This window comes from Lolium rigidum, chromosome 4, assembly GCF_022539505.1.
Source record: "Lolium rigidum isolate FL_2022 chromosome 4, APGP_CSIRO_Lrig_0.1, whole genome shotgun sequence".
Lineage (NCBI taxonomy): Eukaryota > Viridiplantae > Streptophyta > Magnoliopsida > Poales > Poaceae > Lolium > Lolium rigidum.
Genome location: NC_061511.1, coordinates 249295499 through 249312149, shown reverse-complemented (window position 1 = coordinate 249312149; position 16651 = coordinate 249295499). Strand labels below are relative to the sequence as shown.

The 16651-nt window shown below is 46.8% G+C and overlaps 1 protein-coding gene across 1 annotated transcript; it reads right to left on the bottom strand.

The window, feature by feature from the left end:
* Positions 1 to 3042: 3042 nt before the first annotated feature.
* Positions 3043 to 3556, bottom strand: LOC124650191 (gibberellin-regulated protein 3-like). Its single transcript, XM_047189742.1, has 3 exons — positions 3491 to 3556; positions 3370 to 3403; positions 3043 to 3224 (listed from the first exon to the last, which is right to left on the bottom strand). Exons 1-3 carry the CDS (start codon positions 3554 to 3556, stop codon positions 3043 to 3045), a joined length of 282 nt encoding a protein of 93 aa, XP_047045698.1.
* Positions 3557 to 16651: the final 13095 nt, after the last annotated feature.

Below are 16651 nucleotides of genomic sequence, written 5' to 3'. Positions count from 1 at the left end.
ATAGAAGGCACACACGACACCACACACCACACCACCATGCATCTACTCATAAATATTAAGTCTGAGGCGATCCAAATGGCTATTGTAGCCAAGTGCCCGGAAATGCCTCCTACGCAACTCGAAGCCGAGGCGAGCGTCGAGAGCGGCATGCTGCAGTTTCTTATGGCTCAAGGGAAAATCGCCCCATCAAAAAATCAGTGCATCTTATTCTAATTCCTTGGCGGTCTTCGGCGGCTTGTTCTTCTTATAATTAAACTTCTTCTTCTGCTCGAGACCCGTCCCAATATAATGGTTTGCCAAATCATACAAACTCGGAGTTTGCTTATTTGGGACGGGGTTCTGGAGTATCTGCTGGAGGTTGATTGCAAACGGAATAATAATTCCGTAGTTATGCGACATATTCACATCATTGTGGATTGCCGCGCCACAGAATCTGATGTTCTTTTCCGCAAGGAAATCGATGAGCAGTTGTGGCACTTCATCGGCATGAATAATATGGAAGACCAAAGTATGTTGCGCGACGGAGAGTTGAAAGACGGCGTGTTGGTTACCCTTGCGAGGGCCCGTGAACTCGCAGTCCAAGCCCACGACCTTCAAACACAGGAAAAAATTGCCATTGGGATTTTGGATGCTTTATGATATCTCTAAATTTTAAGCTACATATCTTTGATAACAAAAGCCATGGAAAAACTAACCTTGATTTCCGCGGCGTCGAGGAAATCCCTCTTGACGGCGCGGATCCACCTCTCCACCCTCTTCACACGGAGGGTGTACGTGACCTTGAAATTCATCTTCTCCATGACATCGTAGTTGACTTCATATCGAGGGAAGTCGAGGGCGCGCGCGAGCTTGACCATTTCGAGATCCATGAGAGACTCGAGAGAGGGTCGGCCGGGGCGCGGGAGAGAGAGAGGCCGGCGCCGGCCGGGCTCTTTTTTGGGAGAGAGATGTGGCTAATGGTGCAGTTTTGGTGGCTATGGAGATCTGAGGAAGAATAAGGCATGTATATAGGGGAGAGGGAGGTGAAACGGCAGTCATGGTGCCGGCGGCGATGCAACTTCCGGCGCTGACAATCGTGTTCTTCTCTCTGTTTTCTGTGTGCAGTAATGGCGAGACGAATCAGTTTCCACGCGGAACGAAATGGTTGGACCTTATGTCCCGGCTCGTGTCTCCAGCTGGGACATAAGGGCTGCCAGCAGGCCTCAAGAGGCCTCAGACCCTTTTGTCTCGGTTGGAGGCTCCAACCGGGACAAAAGGCCTTAAAGAACCGCGACAAAAGGCCCCATAGCTTCTTGGTGATTTCGGGGCGACGTGGCCGGCCTGTTTGTCCCGGCTCTAGACTGGGCCGGGACAAAAGGCCTAGACGGAAGCCCGGTTTTCTACTAGTGCTTGCTACAGTACCCGAGGGAGGTTTTCTCCTCTCCGGGCCAAACCGAAGCTAAACTCACCGGCGATGCCGGTCGAGGGAGGCAGAGGGGAGGCGCCGGCTTCCACTCTGTAGATATTAGGGTTAGGTTTTGGCAAGTTATTGGTAGTTGGTTTAGTTTAGGTGCAGGTCCAGCGAGATCTGGAAGCTAGGGTTCTTCCTCGCCTTGTTCCAGCTCCTCTGGCCGGAGTTGGGACCGGTGGTGGAGGCCACCGCATTGTAAAATAAAATCATTGTGAGTCTTCTCTTGCAGATACAGTCTGACTTTGTTGTGTTCCCCTCTCTGGCCGGCCGAGGTGGCGGGGGATTTGGGCTTGCGCAGAAGCTGCTGTATCGACGAGGGCGTTCCGGGTCGCAACACTCTCTTCGGCCGGCCATGGTGGCGAGGGGAGGTGGTGATGCGGTTCTGGCCCGCCAAAACCAGCAAGGGAGTGGGCCCTTCCGGCTTCCGTTTCGCTGCATCCCTCCCTTCTTCTTCCTCTGGACGGCCGAGGTGGCGAGGGGAGAACTAGTTGGGAGGTGATGCATGAAGCGGAGCTTCGACGACAGTGGGATGCCAAGAAGCTCAATCTGCGGCAGATCCCAAGCGTCGGCGACTTCAGCCGCCGCTATCCTTGACCAAGGGGGCCTCTCCGCACCTCGGCCGAATCTGCTCCGGGGAGAATCAACTTCCTCCAGGCCTTAGTGCCGTTGTGGAGGATCTACAATCTCGGCACGGTGGTCCATCCTGACGGCGAACCAAGTGGCGTAGTCCCCGGCATCGCCGCCGCAACCGTGGCCCGAGATTCAGTCAACGACGCGGTAGAGAAGAAGGACTTGATTGCTTTTCATTTTATCGTTCTGGGTTTCTTGTAATTTTACATGACTCTTGTGCTACTGCTACTCAAGCCAATTAGGTCCTTTATGTAATTGTGTCCACCGTTTAATGGAGCTTCTCGGCCCTTCGGGGCCTTACCTGTTTAAAAAAAACAATGTCCAACAATTTTTGCGATTGAGTTTGTCTGAGTTTAGGGGAGGGGTTGTATTGGCGTTGATTAACCATGTCTCAGTTCATCACTTCTGCGAATCATCATTCCATGAAAAATGATCTGCCTAGTAAAGCCATTTGAAGGCGCCCAAACGTCCTGTTTGCAGTGTGAGTTTGGCATTCTGCCAAGATCGTTCCATGCGCCCGTGCGTAACTCTACCTATAGCCTCTGCTGCCTGCTGCCATTTTTTCGTCACATGCAGCAAAGATACAAGGTGCCCGTGTTGGCAGCCTAAGAGCGAAAGCTTCTTGTAGGCCGTGCCGGCAATTTGTCGCCAGAAACGCCGCTCGCGTACACAGGAACGAGTTCCCGTACGCCATAGCTAGCTTAGCAGGAGTTTCCATGTTAATTTTGTCGAGAAGAACAGACCATTACAAAGCCAACACCTGATTTATTAGTTCGTACAGTCGATCTATACGCTTGATCGAGCATAGCGCATACGTATAGGAGCACTACTAATATATAGTTTCGATTATGCAGCATATGATCTGTGGTTGATCGCGGCTAGCTAGCAGCTTCAATTCATGCGACGTACGCCATGAGTTGGTCTCCTCTCGCGGTCGGTAGATCGTTGAGCTAGGTAGGTCTTCATGGGCACTTGTGGCGCCCGTTGTGCGTGGTCATGTGGGCGTAGCAGGGGCAGACGTCCTCGTTGCCGGCGGTGCCCGGCGGCACGCAGCCGCAGCGCCGGCAGCACGTGTTGCACGCCCGCTGGCACAGGTTCGGCCGGCTCGACTTGCTGCACCGGTACGAGCACGCGCCGCCGCAATCTGCACAGGTGAAGCAAATCAGTAGCTTAGTATAGTATTAAAGGAAGAGAATGGTTAGAACGGATCGATCGATCAGCTAGTCGTTTTCGTGTTCATTGGTCTACTCGACTTGGAAATTGAGTCTGATGCGTGTGCCTGTGCTTACTAATAGCGTGAGCTTGTCCACTGGGGGCGGTGGTCTGCGGAAGACGAAGAGAAACAGGAACTCAGTTTGGCTAGACAACCCAGAGATAGATATCATGCATGTACAACGGAACTATCATCACCTCTACGAGGAGCAAGAGGACGACGAGCGCCACGCACGCGAGCAGTCTAGCCTCCTTGCCGGCCATGGCGATCTAGAGATCGACCAGGAACAGTCGACCTGCTTTCGGTTTCGTCTTCAGGCGAAATGTCGAGTAGCTTTGCCTTTGGTTGTGAGTGGTGAGTGAGGAGCCCGGCCGCCCAAGGGCAAGCTTTATAGGCGGTGGGCGCGCGGCGTGGCACACAGCATAAGCTCTGCGTGCATGCCCCGCCTCCGTGCCGTGTTGGGCTATCCGCTCCCCACGTATCACGCAGATTGCGCGCGGAGCACCAACAAACTCGTCGCGCCGAACGGTTTGGCCAAATCTGTGTCCTCACTTTGTCGGCCTGATCACGGGGGATGGCTGTTTCAACACTGTAGTGACTGCACGCACTGGCACATGCCGTCCCATTTGTGGCTTATGGTTTCCATCTGCCACCTGGAACTTTTTTTTTTTTGCGAAATGGCACCTGGAAACTTATGGTGTGTTTGGTAGCTCACGTGCTTCCAACCAAGTTTGATGGAGCACAATGTTAGCTGATTCTCATTTTTAGTTGTGCCTCAGATGGTTTTCAAAAGCACATTCGTATTAGGCTCGTCAGGAATGTCGGAATCGGCCGTTATCGTGGAGCCATCCTCTTCTCGCGCTCCACCAATGCAAAAGAGAATCTTTTCCTGTACGAGCTCATCCGATAATGGAGATGGCGGAAGCACACGTGTTGCAGCAAAAAATGAAAGGGGCAGGAATGATTATGTCACCTCATGCCGAAACCTCTCCCATATTTCTACCCTACACTCTCGCCGTCCAATTTGAAACCCTCCATTTCCCCCTTCGAGCTCCATTGCCAGGTCATGGAGTAGGTAAGTGGCGCACTCATTTCCGTCGGCGGCGACTGCAAACCTACTTCCTCTTATTCCTCGAGTTCTCCTTTGCTTTCACCGATGATAGTAAGTAACCACACCTCTATCTTGATACGGTATGGTTAGATATTGGTGTGGTAGGGCATATCTGACTAGGTTTTGCATGTGAGTGCTTGTTTATCTGCGATCTAGGGTCAGAATCTAGCATTTGTATGTGTAGTGCTTGTTAAAATGTGCTTCTAGTATGGAGGATGATGAAATGTATCACTGTCATGTCATGTTGCCTTCAACTTGTAGCTATTACATGGGTTGCTTGTGTAGATTCAGCTCTTGTGTATTGGATTAATGGTTGTGCATCTTGTGTAAGCTTAGATCTGCATGCTTATACATTGATCTGTCGTGTGTGGTGTATGCAGAATTGGCGTGTAACGATTTTAGCCATGCCATGGTCTGCGATTGGTGACTCACACTCCAATCCTTTTTGGACGATTCACAACCCATACTTAGCACCTAGTTGGTGGTGGTGCTTGTGGAGGAGAGCCCTATGTCTAGCCTGGTGGCCAAGGTTGTTGCAAAGGTGGCGACAAGGATTGACCCAACAAAGAAGGCTGAGAAGGATGTGAAGTCTAAAAATCGCAATGACGTCCAGGAGGCCGCTCGATCTTGAAATAAGGAGTTTGGGCGTCATACTTGCCGTGACCGCGCTACTCGATGCCATGTTGGGCAGGATGCTCGATGTCGCGCCAGCAGAGCCGCTCGTCCAGCCCGAGCCCATCGAGGCTTCTTCATGGTGACATGGACGCGATGATGAAGTTGGGCGCGTGTGGAGGCATCAAGGGACGAGCTCCACTTCCCATAGCTTCGATCACTTGTCATGCCCGGTGGCCGCTCCTATGCTGCGGTGCATATATACGACTCTGCATCTTTGATCACCTCCAATCTTCTGCTCCCAGTCATGCCAACCTCCACTTCCAACTTGCTTCTAGCTAGAAGCAAACAAGACTTAGCAGCTACATTACATTTATCTTGCAAATTTACATGCTACATATAATCTCTACAATTTTAAATAATATATATCATGTAGTTGGTAGTGATTGGCTGAATAAAATTCAAATCTCATATTAAATCAAGGGCAGCTTGGAGTACTCGATTGGAAAAGGCTCTAGTGGATATCCTTCATGAGCATAACACTAGATTTCATAAAGGCCAGGATGGATCACGTAGTAAAACATGGAACATGATGGTGAAACATGTTCTTTCTCAATACACGTATGTGAAAATGACAAAGTTACAAATCCAAGACAAGGAGGCACACATGCAAAGTGGGGTTGGGTGGGATGAAAGCCAGTCAAGATAGAAGCTGAGACCCATCTTTCAGAAAATTTGGAGATCGTAAGTTTTCAACTCTGATCCATTAAATTCAACTCTTGGAGTAATTATTTATTCAACTTTTGCAGTCATTTGGTCCGAGGATAAAGCGACTCCGAAAGGATAAAGTTTCCTCCTAGAGGGGGAGGATGAATAGGCGGTTTAAAATTTTTACGAGATGAGATTAACAATTGCAGAATACAACTAGCGTTTAATTTGTCAAGCACAAAACCCATATAATTACGGTTCACCTATGTGCACCAACAACTTATGCTAAGCAAGACAAACAACTTTGTGATAGAAAGATATATAATTTCAAACGTGAAGGCTATCCGTTGGAGCGGTGTTGATGCCAAAGCACCTCAAACGCCATGAAGGCCTCACTCTATTCTTCTCAAGCCTTCCCAACAAAAGGGAAGTTCTCGATCCACCATGAAACCTTGCGATTGGTCACCGAACCCGTACAAGCTTAGGGCAATCTCCACAACTTAATTGGAGGTCCAAGAACACCACTAAGGCACAAAGCTACAAACTCGAGGTAATATCCACAACTTAATTGGAGGCCCCAAGAACACCACAAAGCCATCTAGCTAGGGTTCGAATAACCTAAGAGTAATAAGCTTTTCACTTTACCTTCCATGAATCACCGGGGAGAAATCAAACCGATGGACAAAATGCAATGGCGAGAACACACGAGGTTCTCAAATCCTTCACTCTCAAATTCCACCAAAGTTACAAAAGCTATTTGGGGAAATAAGAGAGGAAGAACAAAGGAAATCCACAAAAAATCCAAAATCTAGATCTGCTATGTTTCCCTCATTTAGAGAGGATATTGCTTGGTGGAAATATAGATCTAGATCTCATCTCACTTTTTCTCTAAAAAAGATTCAAGAAACATAGGAGGAATGGTGAGCTAGTGCTAGATCTCAAGGTCAACAATGTAGGAGAGAGACAAGGAAGAAGAAACTCACCCAAAGGAGGAGAAGAGGTCCTTTTATAGTCCCCCAACGAAAATTGATTGTTATAAACACTTTACCCGAGATATTGTGCCCCCCTGGCCAGATATTTCGACCCAAGAGAAATTTTGGCGCCCCGGGCCACCCAGGCGCGCGTTTAGGCGGATCTTTGGTGCCTCGCGGATATTTTGCCATATGGCCGGATGATCCATCCCCACCCGAATATTTGGCTGGAAATGCCGGATATTTATTCCCAGACCCGATAATCTGCCCCTGTAAACTGGCAGAAACAACAAAATGAAAACAATCATAACTTGAGCTTCTGAACTCTGATTTGGATGATCTTGGGCTAATTTCAAAGCTAGCAACAATCTATACAATATAATTCATAGAAACATCATATCCTCACAATGGAGGATACAACCAAATGATTAAAGGTTTGACCTCTCTATAAAAGACTTACAAGTAAAACCCCCAACATCGAAAATGCAACAAGTTTTCCATACAAAAACCGTTTTCGATGAACTAGAGTCTCTCATGAGAGTAACCACAAACTCTAAAATATCACATGGATAAGAAAATACCTAACAACAAAGATGATGCAAAGCATCCAACGCTTTCAGCTGTCTCCAAACGGTAGAACCCTCCTGATACAACCAACTCTCTTATAAAATGGTATCCCAACTACACCACGAGACCGGTAAGAAAGAAATCCAATCAAGAACAAACTTTAACCTTCTGCATTCCACTTGAGCTAGATGATGCCGATCTTGACCGCACCAAGATGGAACGCCTTTTTAATTGTGCTTGATTGATGAAGTCTTGCAGATTGCTCTCACACATCTTCACATATTCATGATCACCATATGGATGGAAAGCTTCAAGCACATGATCTCTTCAAGATGGCTCCACTTGAACCTGCACTTCATTTCTTATTTCTTTATCATGTTGATGACTTGAAGATACACATCAGAGCTCACTCAAACTTCTTATTCAAGATATACTTGCCATAGGCTCAATCTTCTCCATGAACAAACTTAGGATCACTCCTTGATTAATGCCTTATTCATCACTTCATCTTCCTATTTCAACCTTGAAGCTAACATATGGTTCAAAAATTATCTATGTCCAAATCCTACAAACATAACTCAATGCAAACATTAGTTCATAGAGATTGTCATTAATTATCAAAACCACACATGGTGGATCCAAGCACTTTCGGATTCAAAACCAAACCTTTTACTCTCTATGAATCACCTGGACAATTCTATGAAGGTAATACGTCTACTATTCTTGCAGGGTACTTTAAAATATCTTGTCAACCATTCTACAATTTAATTGACTAATTTTTTGGATTATTTTTTGTAGTGAATATAGTTGAACGCAATGATGAGGACATCCCTACCTCACTACTACCTCCGTCATTGCAAGATGAAGATGAAGCTGTGAAGCTCAAGTCCAATGAAGTTAGGATTGGACCAATGACACGAGCTCGTGCGAAGCTACTTAAACAACAGGTGAACTTGTTCCTAAACGATACTTTGATCAATGAGAATTTTATACTACCTAAGTCGTATTACTTATGTATGATCGGGTATGAGGAGGAACCAAGCATCGCACGAGGAGGAGAGGAGCAGCTGGACAAGAAGCCGGACGTGAAGCTGGACATGGAGCCGGACGTGAAGACATCCCATGGACGCACGAGGAGGAGCGGGAGGAATGCGCGAGAGGAGGAGTTCTTCAGGCCGGTCTCGAGCCCGGTCAGACCGGCCCTAGCGCCGGACCGCCCGGTCACAACCGGATTCCACGCCGGTGCCATACGGGCCAATCCAGGGGCCTTAGCCGCTTCATCCGGTCCCAGGCCCGGTCCGACCGGATTCTGCGTCAGGCCCGCCGGTTTCAACCGGACGCGGCGCTTGTGCCATCCGGGCACTATCCCGTAAGCTCGGGAGCTTCACCCGGTCACCACCCGTGCCGGGTCCGGTTTGAACCGGACCGACCGGTCCTGCACTCCGGCCGACCGGCCGCCGAACCGGCCGACTCCGAGTCCGTCTCGACCCGCATCTGTTCCGGGTCGGTTATTTCCGTACTTTTTCGAGCTCGAGGTCGTCCCGAACGCCTATATAAGTCCCCGGGACGCCCCCAAAGTTGTTTTAGACCACGTTTAAGATAAACCCTAGTTCTTAGTTGTTTGCTCGCAAAACTATTGAATTCCCTACACCATATTGCTCTGGATATTGTGTAGATCCCGTTTAAGTCTTGTGTGATCTGTTGTTCCATTGGGAATTAGACGGTTGCAACTTACCGCTTCGTGGTCGGCGGCTACGTGCGCAAGTGTGTGGAGTTGCGAATATCTTGCGTGGTTGAGAGCTGTTGCATCCGGCGACAGGGACCAATCGAGAGATCTCGCTGCGTCATACAAGTTATCATCCACTTCATCGTCGTGTATCTCCGCTGCCATCACCCGTGTTCATCATCACCACCGTAGCTTATCGAGAAGATCGGGCCACCCCTTATCATCTTGGTATCGATTTCCAGTTTTCCTCGGTAAGCCATCCACAATCCACCCCATAGTTGAGTTGTGAGTGTTTTCCTATCCAGAAAAAGCCAAAAAAAAAATTAGGGTTAGGGTTTGCCATAGCCATAGATTGCACTAATTTCGAGTTTTAGTTGTTTTTCGTAGTTGTTTTTGCGTAGCTTTATCTTTTCTTCTAGTAGAATTGTTAGGGTTTGTGTTTTCTCTATCATCTAGTTTATCTTCTAGTGTCAGTTTTGTTACTCCGAGTCCACATAGCGTACAGTGTGCTTGTTCCCAACCATAGACACAACCTTTCGATATACGTGACTAGGAACTTCCCGTAAGAGACTAGTTTTACCGCTCGACAGGCTGCTCATTAGGGTTTTGGTGCTTTGCATATCTTGTTGGCCGTGTTATCAAGGAGTTGAGTCATAAAATCAACAAAAAAAAAAAGGAGCAAATAGAAAAGACGCAAACAGAGCTACATAGCTGCGTGTGTACAAAAAGAAAAGTGTGTGCTAGTTGAAATCAAGTGAAAGGCCTAAGTTTTCTTTACTGCATCCGTAGTTGAGCAATCTTGTGCCTGTCTCGTTGAGCTTTGCTAGTGTCTCTCTTGTGCATTGCAACCTTTCCTCCATATAGTTGCATTGCCCCATTATATCGCCTTGTGTGAGTATCTTTGGTTGTCTACGGTCGGCGCTAGAGCTTGTTATTGGTGCAAATAGGTAGCCTACCTACAGCCCCACATATACCCTGCTTTGTCGTGTGATTGTTCTTATACCCTTGATATTCGCTTCGCTACATCGGTGCACTAGTTGTTACTACAAGTGGTAAGCGACACTAATTTACTTTGGAACGGTAAGATTTCCTTTTCTTATCAGTTTTGAGTGAGTTGTGAGAGTACCACCATATATTTTTTTGATTTAGTGCACTAACCTACTAATCATGTCTGCTAGTGATAATAAGATTGTTAACCGTGAGAACAAGAATTCGGGCAGATATCATCACATGGAGGGAGTATGAAGCTCTTCGTAATGAGATGCGACGTGAATTCCGCACTAACGATGATGAGCTTAAGAGTACAGCTTGATGAAATCAAACAAACGCCTGGATGCTACTAATGTCACCGTCACTCGGATTGTCTCGATCAAATGACTGGATATACAGCGCAATATTGCGGATATGCGTCTCGCTATTGAGAACTTGACTGTGCTACAACAACAACAACAAGAAGATGATGAAGATCCTGAGCTTGAAGATGACGCACACAATGCTCGTGGTGCGCCTCGTGGTCATCATCCTCGTGGCTGGGTTCCACTTGGCCGCAATGGTCGTGGACAAGATGAAGAAGATGGATTGGGTAAGCCTAAGTTTTCCATACCCAAGTTTGAAGGAGGAGCTGATGTTGAAGAATACCTCACTTGGGAGCTCAAGATTGAGAAATTATGGAGCCTACATCCACACTACTCGAAGATAGGAAGATCAAGCTTGCGTCTTCCGAATTTGATGGTTATGCATTGCGTTGGTGGGATTCTTTGGTTCGTAATCACGCGACGAAGATGGTGCACAGCCTATCCGTACATGGCGTGCAATGAAGGAGGTTATGACTTCTCGTTTTGTGCCAACAAATTACATGCGGAATATATTTGATAAGCTAACACTATTAAGGCAAGGTGTGAAGACTGTTGATGAGTACTACATGGAGATGGAGATGCTTATGCAGCGTGGTCGTGTCCGTGAGTCTCTAGAGATGACAATGCAGCGTTTTCTCAATGGATTGAAGTATGATGTTAAAGGCATTGTTCGTCATTACACCTACACCAATATGAATCAATTGTTACATCATGCAAGAGAAGCCGAATCACAGACTTAGCTCAAGAAGCAAAGGTTAAGGGACGTGCTACGGGAGCTGGGCGTTTACACCCGCGCGCGCCCTCTACGGCGCCGGCGCTTCGACGCGCTCCGCTCCTTACCCTACTCCGCCTAGCAAACCGGTCTCCAATGTATCTAATGCAAAGAAGTCCGAATCTGCTGCAAGTACGAGTGGTTCGGTGTGTCTACAACGCGCAACCGTGATATGCTTTGCCATACATGTGGTGGCAAGGGTCACTTCAAGAGAGATTGTCCTAACCGCAAAGTCATGTTTATCAATGAGGACAATGAGTATGAGACTCGGAGATGATGTTGACCCAAATGCTCCGTGACGATGATGACTATGACACCGATGGTGAAGATGCATATCCTTCCGATGCTCGCACCATTGTTGTGTCGCAGCACGTGCTCTTAATGTGTTGCCTAGTGCATCTACTCAGCGCTGCAATTTGTTCCAAACCAAAGCTTTAGTTGGTCCTGACAAGGCTTGCAAGGTCATTATTGATGGCGGGAGTTGCCGCAATTTAGCAAGCAAGGAGTTATGTACCAAGCTGAAGTTGAAGTATCTACCGCACCCGCATCCATATTATATTCAGTGGTTGAGCGACAATGGTGAGATGAAGGTAAACCACATGGTGCGTGTTGAGTTTGCGATTGGACCGTATAAGGATTGCATTGACTTTGATGTGGTTCCTATGACGGTTTGTCACCCGTTATTGGGTCGGCCTTGGCTCTATGACCGTTCGGTGCAACACAATGGCCGTGCCAATACATATCACTTGGAGTACAAGGGCAAGAAAATTAACTTACATGACCTATGTCGCCACAACAAATTGTCAATGAGTCTCGTCAGAAGATTGAAGTTAATTTGGAGGATGCACCTCTAGATAGGCGAGAGAATTGTAATGTCGTGAGTGATATAACGAAAAGTGAGAGAGTGAATTCCTTAGTCTCATTAGCCACCAAAGAAGACATGAGAGAATTTAGTGAGGATCCTACGGCCATGCCTCTTGTGCTTTTGTACAGGGGTACGGTTTTGGTTTCTAACGACATGACCCCTCTTCCTCTTGGTGTTTCTAATGTTTTGCAGGAATTCGGCGACGTGTTTCCGTGAGGAGGTACCCGCAGGACTACCACCATTGCGAGGTATTGAGCATCAAATTGACTTGATTCCCGGAGCTTCGCTGCCCAATAGGGCGCCATATCGCACTAATCCCGAAGAGACGAAGGAGATATGCAGAAGTACAAGCGCTACTCGACAAAGGTTATATTCGCATAAGCCTTAGTCCTTGTGCCGTTCCTGTTATTCTAGTTCCTAAGAAAGATGGTACTTGGCGTATGTGCGTAGATTGTAGAGCTATAAACAACATTACTATTCGATATCGTCATCCTATTCCCCGTTTAGAGGATATGCTAGATGAATTGAGTGGTGCTGCTGTGTTCTCTAAAATTGATTTGCGTAGTGGTTATCATCAAATTAGGATGAAAGAAGGGGATGAGTGGAAAACAGCCTTTAAAACGAAATTTGGTTTATATGAGTGGTTAGTAATGCCTTTTGGATTAACTAATGCACCTAGTACTTTCATGAGACTGATGAACCATGTTTTGCGTGATTTTATTGGCAAATTTGTGGTTGTGTATTTTGATGACATATTAATCTACAGCCGCAATGAATCTGATCATACTATACATATTCGACATGTTTTGCAAGTGTTGCGTGATAATAAACTTTATGGTAATCTTGAGAAGTGCACATTTTGCAAAGATACGGACATATTTCTGGGTTATGTTGTCTCTAAGCATGGAGTAGAAGTAGATGTGTCTAAAATTGAAGCTATTCAAAACTGGCCTACTCCCATGAATGTGAGTCAAGTAAGAAGTTTCCATGGTCTAGCTGGGTTTTATCGCAGATTTGTGCCCAACTTTAGTACTATTGCTGCACCTTTGAATGATTTGACTAAAAAGGGTGTTGTCTTTGAGTGGGGCGCAGCCCAAGATCATGCATTTGATGAACTGAAACGATTGTTAACTTCTGCACCGTTGCTTGCACTTCCTGATTTCAATAAGCAATTTGAGATTGAATGTGATGCTAGTGGTATTGGAATTGGTGGTGTGTTGATGCAAGAGGGTCGCCCCATTGCATATTTTTCTGAGAAACTTTCTGGTGCTAAGTTGAACTATCCAATCTATGATAAAGAATTGTATGCTTTAATTAGAGTTCTTGAGGTTTGGCAACATTACTTGTGGCCAAAAGAATTTATCATACATTCTGATCATGAAGCTTTGAAGTATCTGAAAGCTCAATCTACTTTGCATAAGCGTCTAGCTAAGTGGGTTGAGTTCATTGAGTCTTTTCCATACATTATTAAGCATAAGAAGGGAAAAGATAATATTGTTGCTGATGCTCTATCTAGGAAGAATATGTTATTAACTCAACTTGATGTTAAAATTCCTGGTTTAGAGATACTATGTGATTTGTATGCCATCGATCATGATTTTGCTGAACCATATCGCTTATGTGCTCTTGGTAAAGCATGGGACAAATATCACATACATGATGGGTTCTTGTTTAGAGCTAACAAACTATGTGTTCCAGAATCGTTTGTGCGTTTGCTCTTATTGCAGGAATCACATGCTCGGAGGTTTGATGGGTCACTTTGGGCGTGAGAAGACGCTACTCATGCTAGCTGACCACTTTTATTGGCCAAAGATGAGGCGGGACGTGGACAGGTATGTGAAGAGATGCATTACTTGCAACAAGTCCAAGTCCAAGCTGAAGCCTCACGGTTTGTATACTCCTTTACCGGTACCTACCACACCATGGGAAGATATTAGTATGGATTTTGTGTTGGGTTTGCCGCGTACTAAGAGAGGCCATGATTCTATATTTGTGGTAGTGGATAGATTCTCTAAGATGTCCCACTTTATTGCCTGCCACAAGAGCGACGATGCGTCGCATATTGCTGACTTCGTTTTTCGGGGAGATTGTACGTCTACATGGAGTCCCGAGGACTATTGTTTCGATCGTGACGTGAAGTTTATGAGCTACTTCGGAAGACGCTTTGGAGAAAGTCGGGGACGAAGCTGCTGTTCAGCACTACTTGTCATCCCCAAACTGATGGTCAAACCGAAGTGGTGAATAGAACATTGTCACAACTGTTGAGATCCATGATCAAGAAGAACCTGAAGGAGTGGGAAGAGTGTTTGCCGCATGTGGAGTTTGCTTACAACAGGGCGGTACATTCTACCACAGAGCTATGTCCTTTTGAGGTGGTGTATGGTTTCAAACCCATTACACCGCTTGACTTGTTGCCTTTGCCCATACATGAGAGAGTTAATATGGAGGCATCAAAGATGGCAGATTATGTGAAGAAGATTCATGAGAAGACTAAAGAGTTGATTGAAAAGAAAGGCAAGAGCAATGCTGCAAGGATGAATAAGAAGCGCAAAGAGATGTTGTTCAAGCCTGGTGATTTGGTCTGGGTACATTTTCGCAAGGATAGATTTCCGAAGCTGAGAAAGTCTAAGTTGAAGCCTCGTGGTGATGGTCCTTACAAAGTGCTTGCCAAGATCAATGATAATGCATACTCAATAGATCTTCCAGAGGATGAGTTTGGTGTCAGTAATTCTTTCAATGTTGCTGATTTGACACCATATGACGGAGAAGACCTTGGAGCGTCGGGGTCGACGCCTTTTGAAGGGGGGGAGATGATGAGGACATCCCTACCTCACTACTACCTCCGTCATTGCCAGATGAAGATGAAGGCTGTGAAGCTCAAGTCCAATGAAGTTAGGATTGGACCAATGACACGAGCTCGTGCGAAGCTACTTAAACAACGAGGTGAACTTGTTCCTAAACGATACTTTGATCAATGAGAATTTTATACTACCTAAGTCGTATTACTTATGTATGATCAGGTATGAGGAGGAACCAAGCATCGCACGAGGAGGAGAGGAGCAGCTGGACAAGAAGCTGGACGTGAAGCTGGACATGGAGCTGGACGTGAAGACATCCCATGGACGCACGAGGGAGGAGCGGGAGGAATGCGCGAGAGGAGGAGTTCTTCAGGCCGGTCTCAGGCCCGGTCAGACCGGCCCTAGCGCCGGACCGCCCGGTCACAACCGGATTCCACGCCGGTGCCATCCGGGCCAATCCAGGGGCCTTAGCCGCTTCATCCGGTCCCAGGCCCGGTCCGACCGGATTCTGCGTCAGGCCCGCCGGTTTCAACCGGACGCGGCGCTTGTGCCATCCGGGCACTATCCCGTAAGCTCGGGAGCTTCACCCGGTCACCACCCGGTGCCAGGTCCGGTTTGAACCGGACCGACCGGTCCCAGACCCGGTCGACCGGCCGCCAGACCGGCCGACTCCGAGTCTGTCTCGACCAGATCTGTTCTGGGTCGGTTATTTCCGTACTTTTTCGACCTGAGGTCGTCCCGAACGCCTATATAAGTCCCTGGGACGCCCCCAAAGTTGTTTTAGACCACGTTTAAGATAAACCCTAGTTCTTAGTTGTTTGCTCTGCAAAACTATTGAATTCCCTACACCATATTGCTCGGATATTGTGTAGATCCTGTTTAAGTCTTGTGTGATCTGTTGTTCCATTGGGAATTAGACGGTTGCAACTTACCGCTTCGTGGTCGGCGGCTACGTGCGCAAGTGTGTGGAGTTGCGAATATCTTGCGGTGGTTGAGAGCTGTTGCATCTGGCGACAGGGACCAATCGAGAGATCTCGTTGCGTCATACAAGTTATCATCCACTTCATCGTCGTGTATCTCCGCTGCCATCACCCGTGTTCATCATCACCACCGTAGCTTACTGAGAAGATCGGGCCACCCCTTATCACGCAATTTCAACTTAACTTCCACCTCAGGACCATCGAAGGAGGATGTGAAAAAATTGAAAGTTGTGAGGATGAATCTGAGAGAGAAATCAAGACAGAGACAACTAGGAGACAAAGTGAAGATGATTTGCAAATGATGGACAATCCTGCTCAAAGTGCTCAAAGTACGGTTTGGCTAGAGCGCGAAGAAGTCAATGGAAGAAAGCCAACTGGTGGTGCAAGAAACAAGATTACAAAGAATCTAAAAAGAAATCCTAAGCGAAGTGGAACCCAGATGGATTAGTGCAAGTCATGGAGAGGTTGGTGCATATCAAAGAACAAGAAGTCAACCAAGAACTTACACACAAGTTCTGTATTATCAAGTGCGATGCATTCAAACATTGGATGGTCTTATACCTGGTGATAAAATCTTTGCGTCGGAGATCTTCAAAGTTGCTAAGCAACCATGATTGTTTTTTCCCAACCTTGTTGATGATAAAGATGGCACTGCAGTCCCGTGGCTCCGTGCACAGATAGCTAAGTTGACCTGAGGTATGGCTACTTGCTCTACTATGTTTTTTGTCAAGAACATTACCATGTGTTATGGCTACTTGGAATGTTAGGCTATATGTATGTTAGACTGTATTGCCTGCTGCAACTAGATCAGCTCCCCTTGCTTTTGTTATTGCCATGTTAATTATCTAAATATGTTAGTGTAGGATGTGTACCAACTGTTATCCTTATTTTAC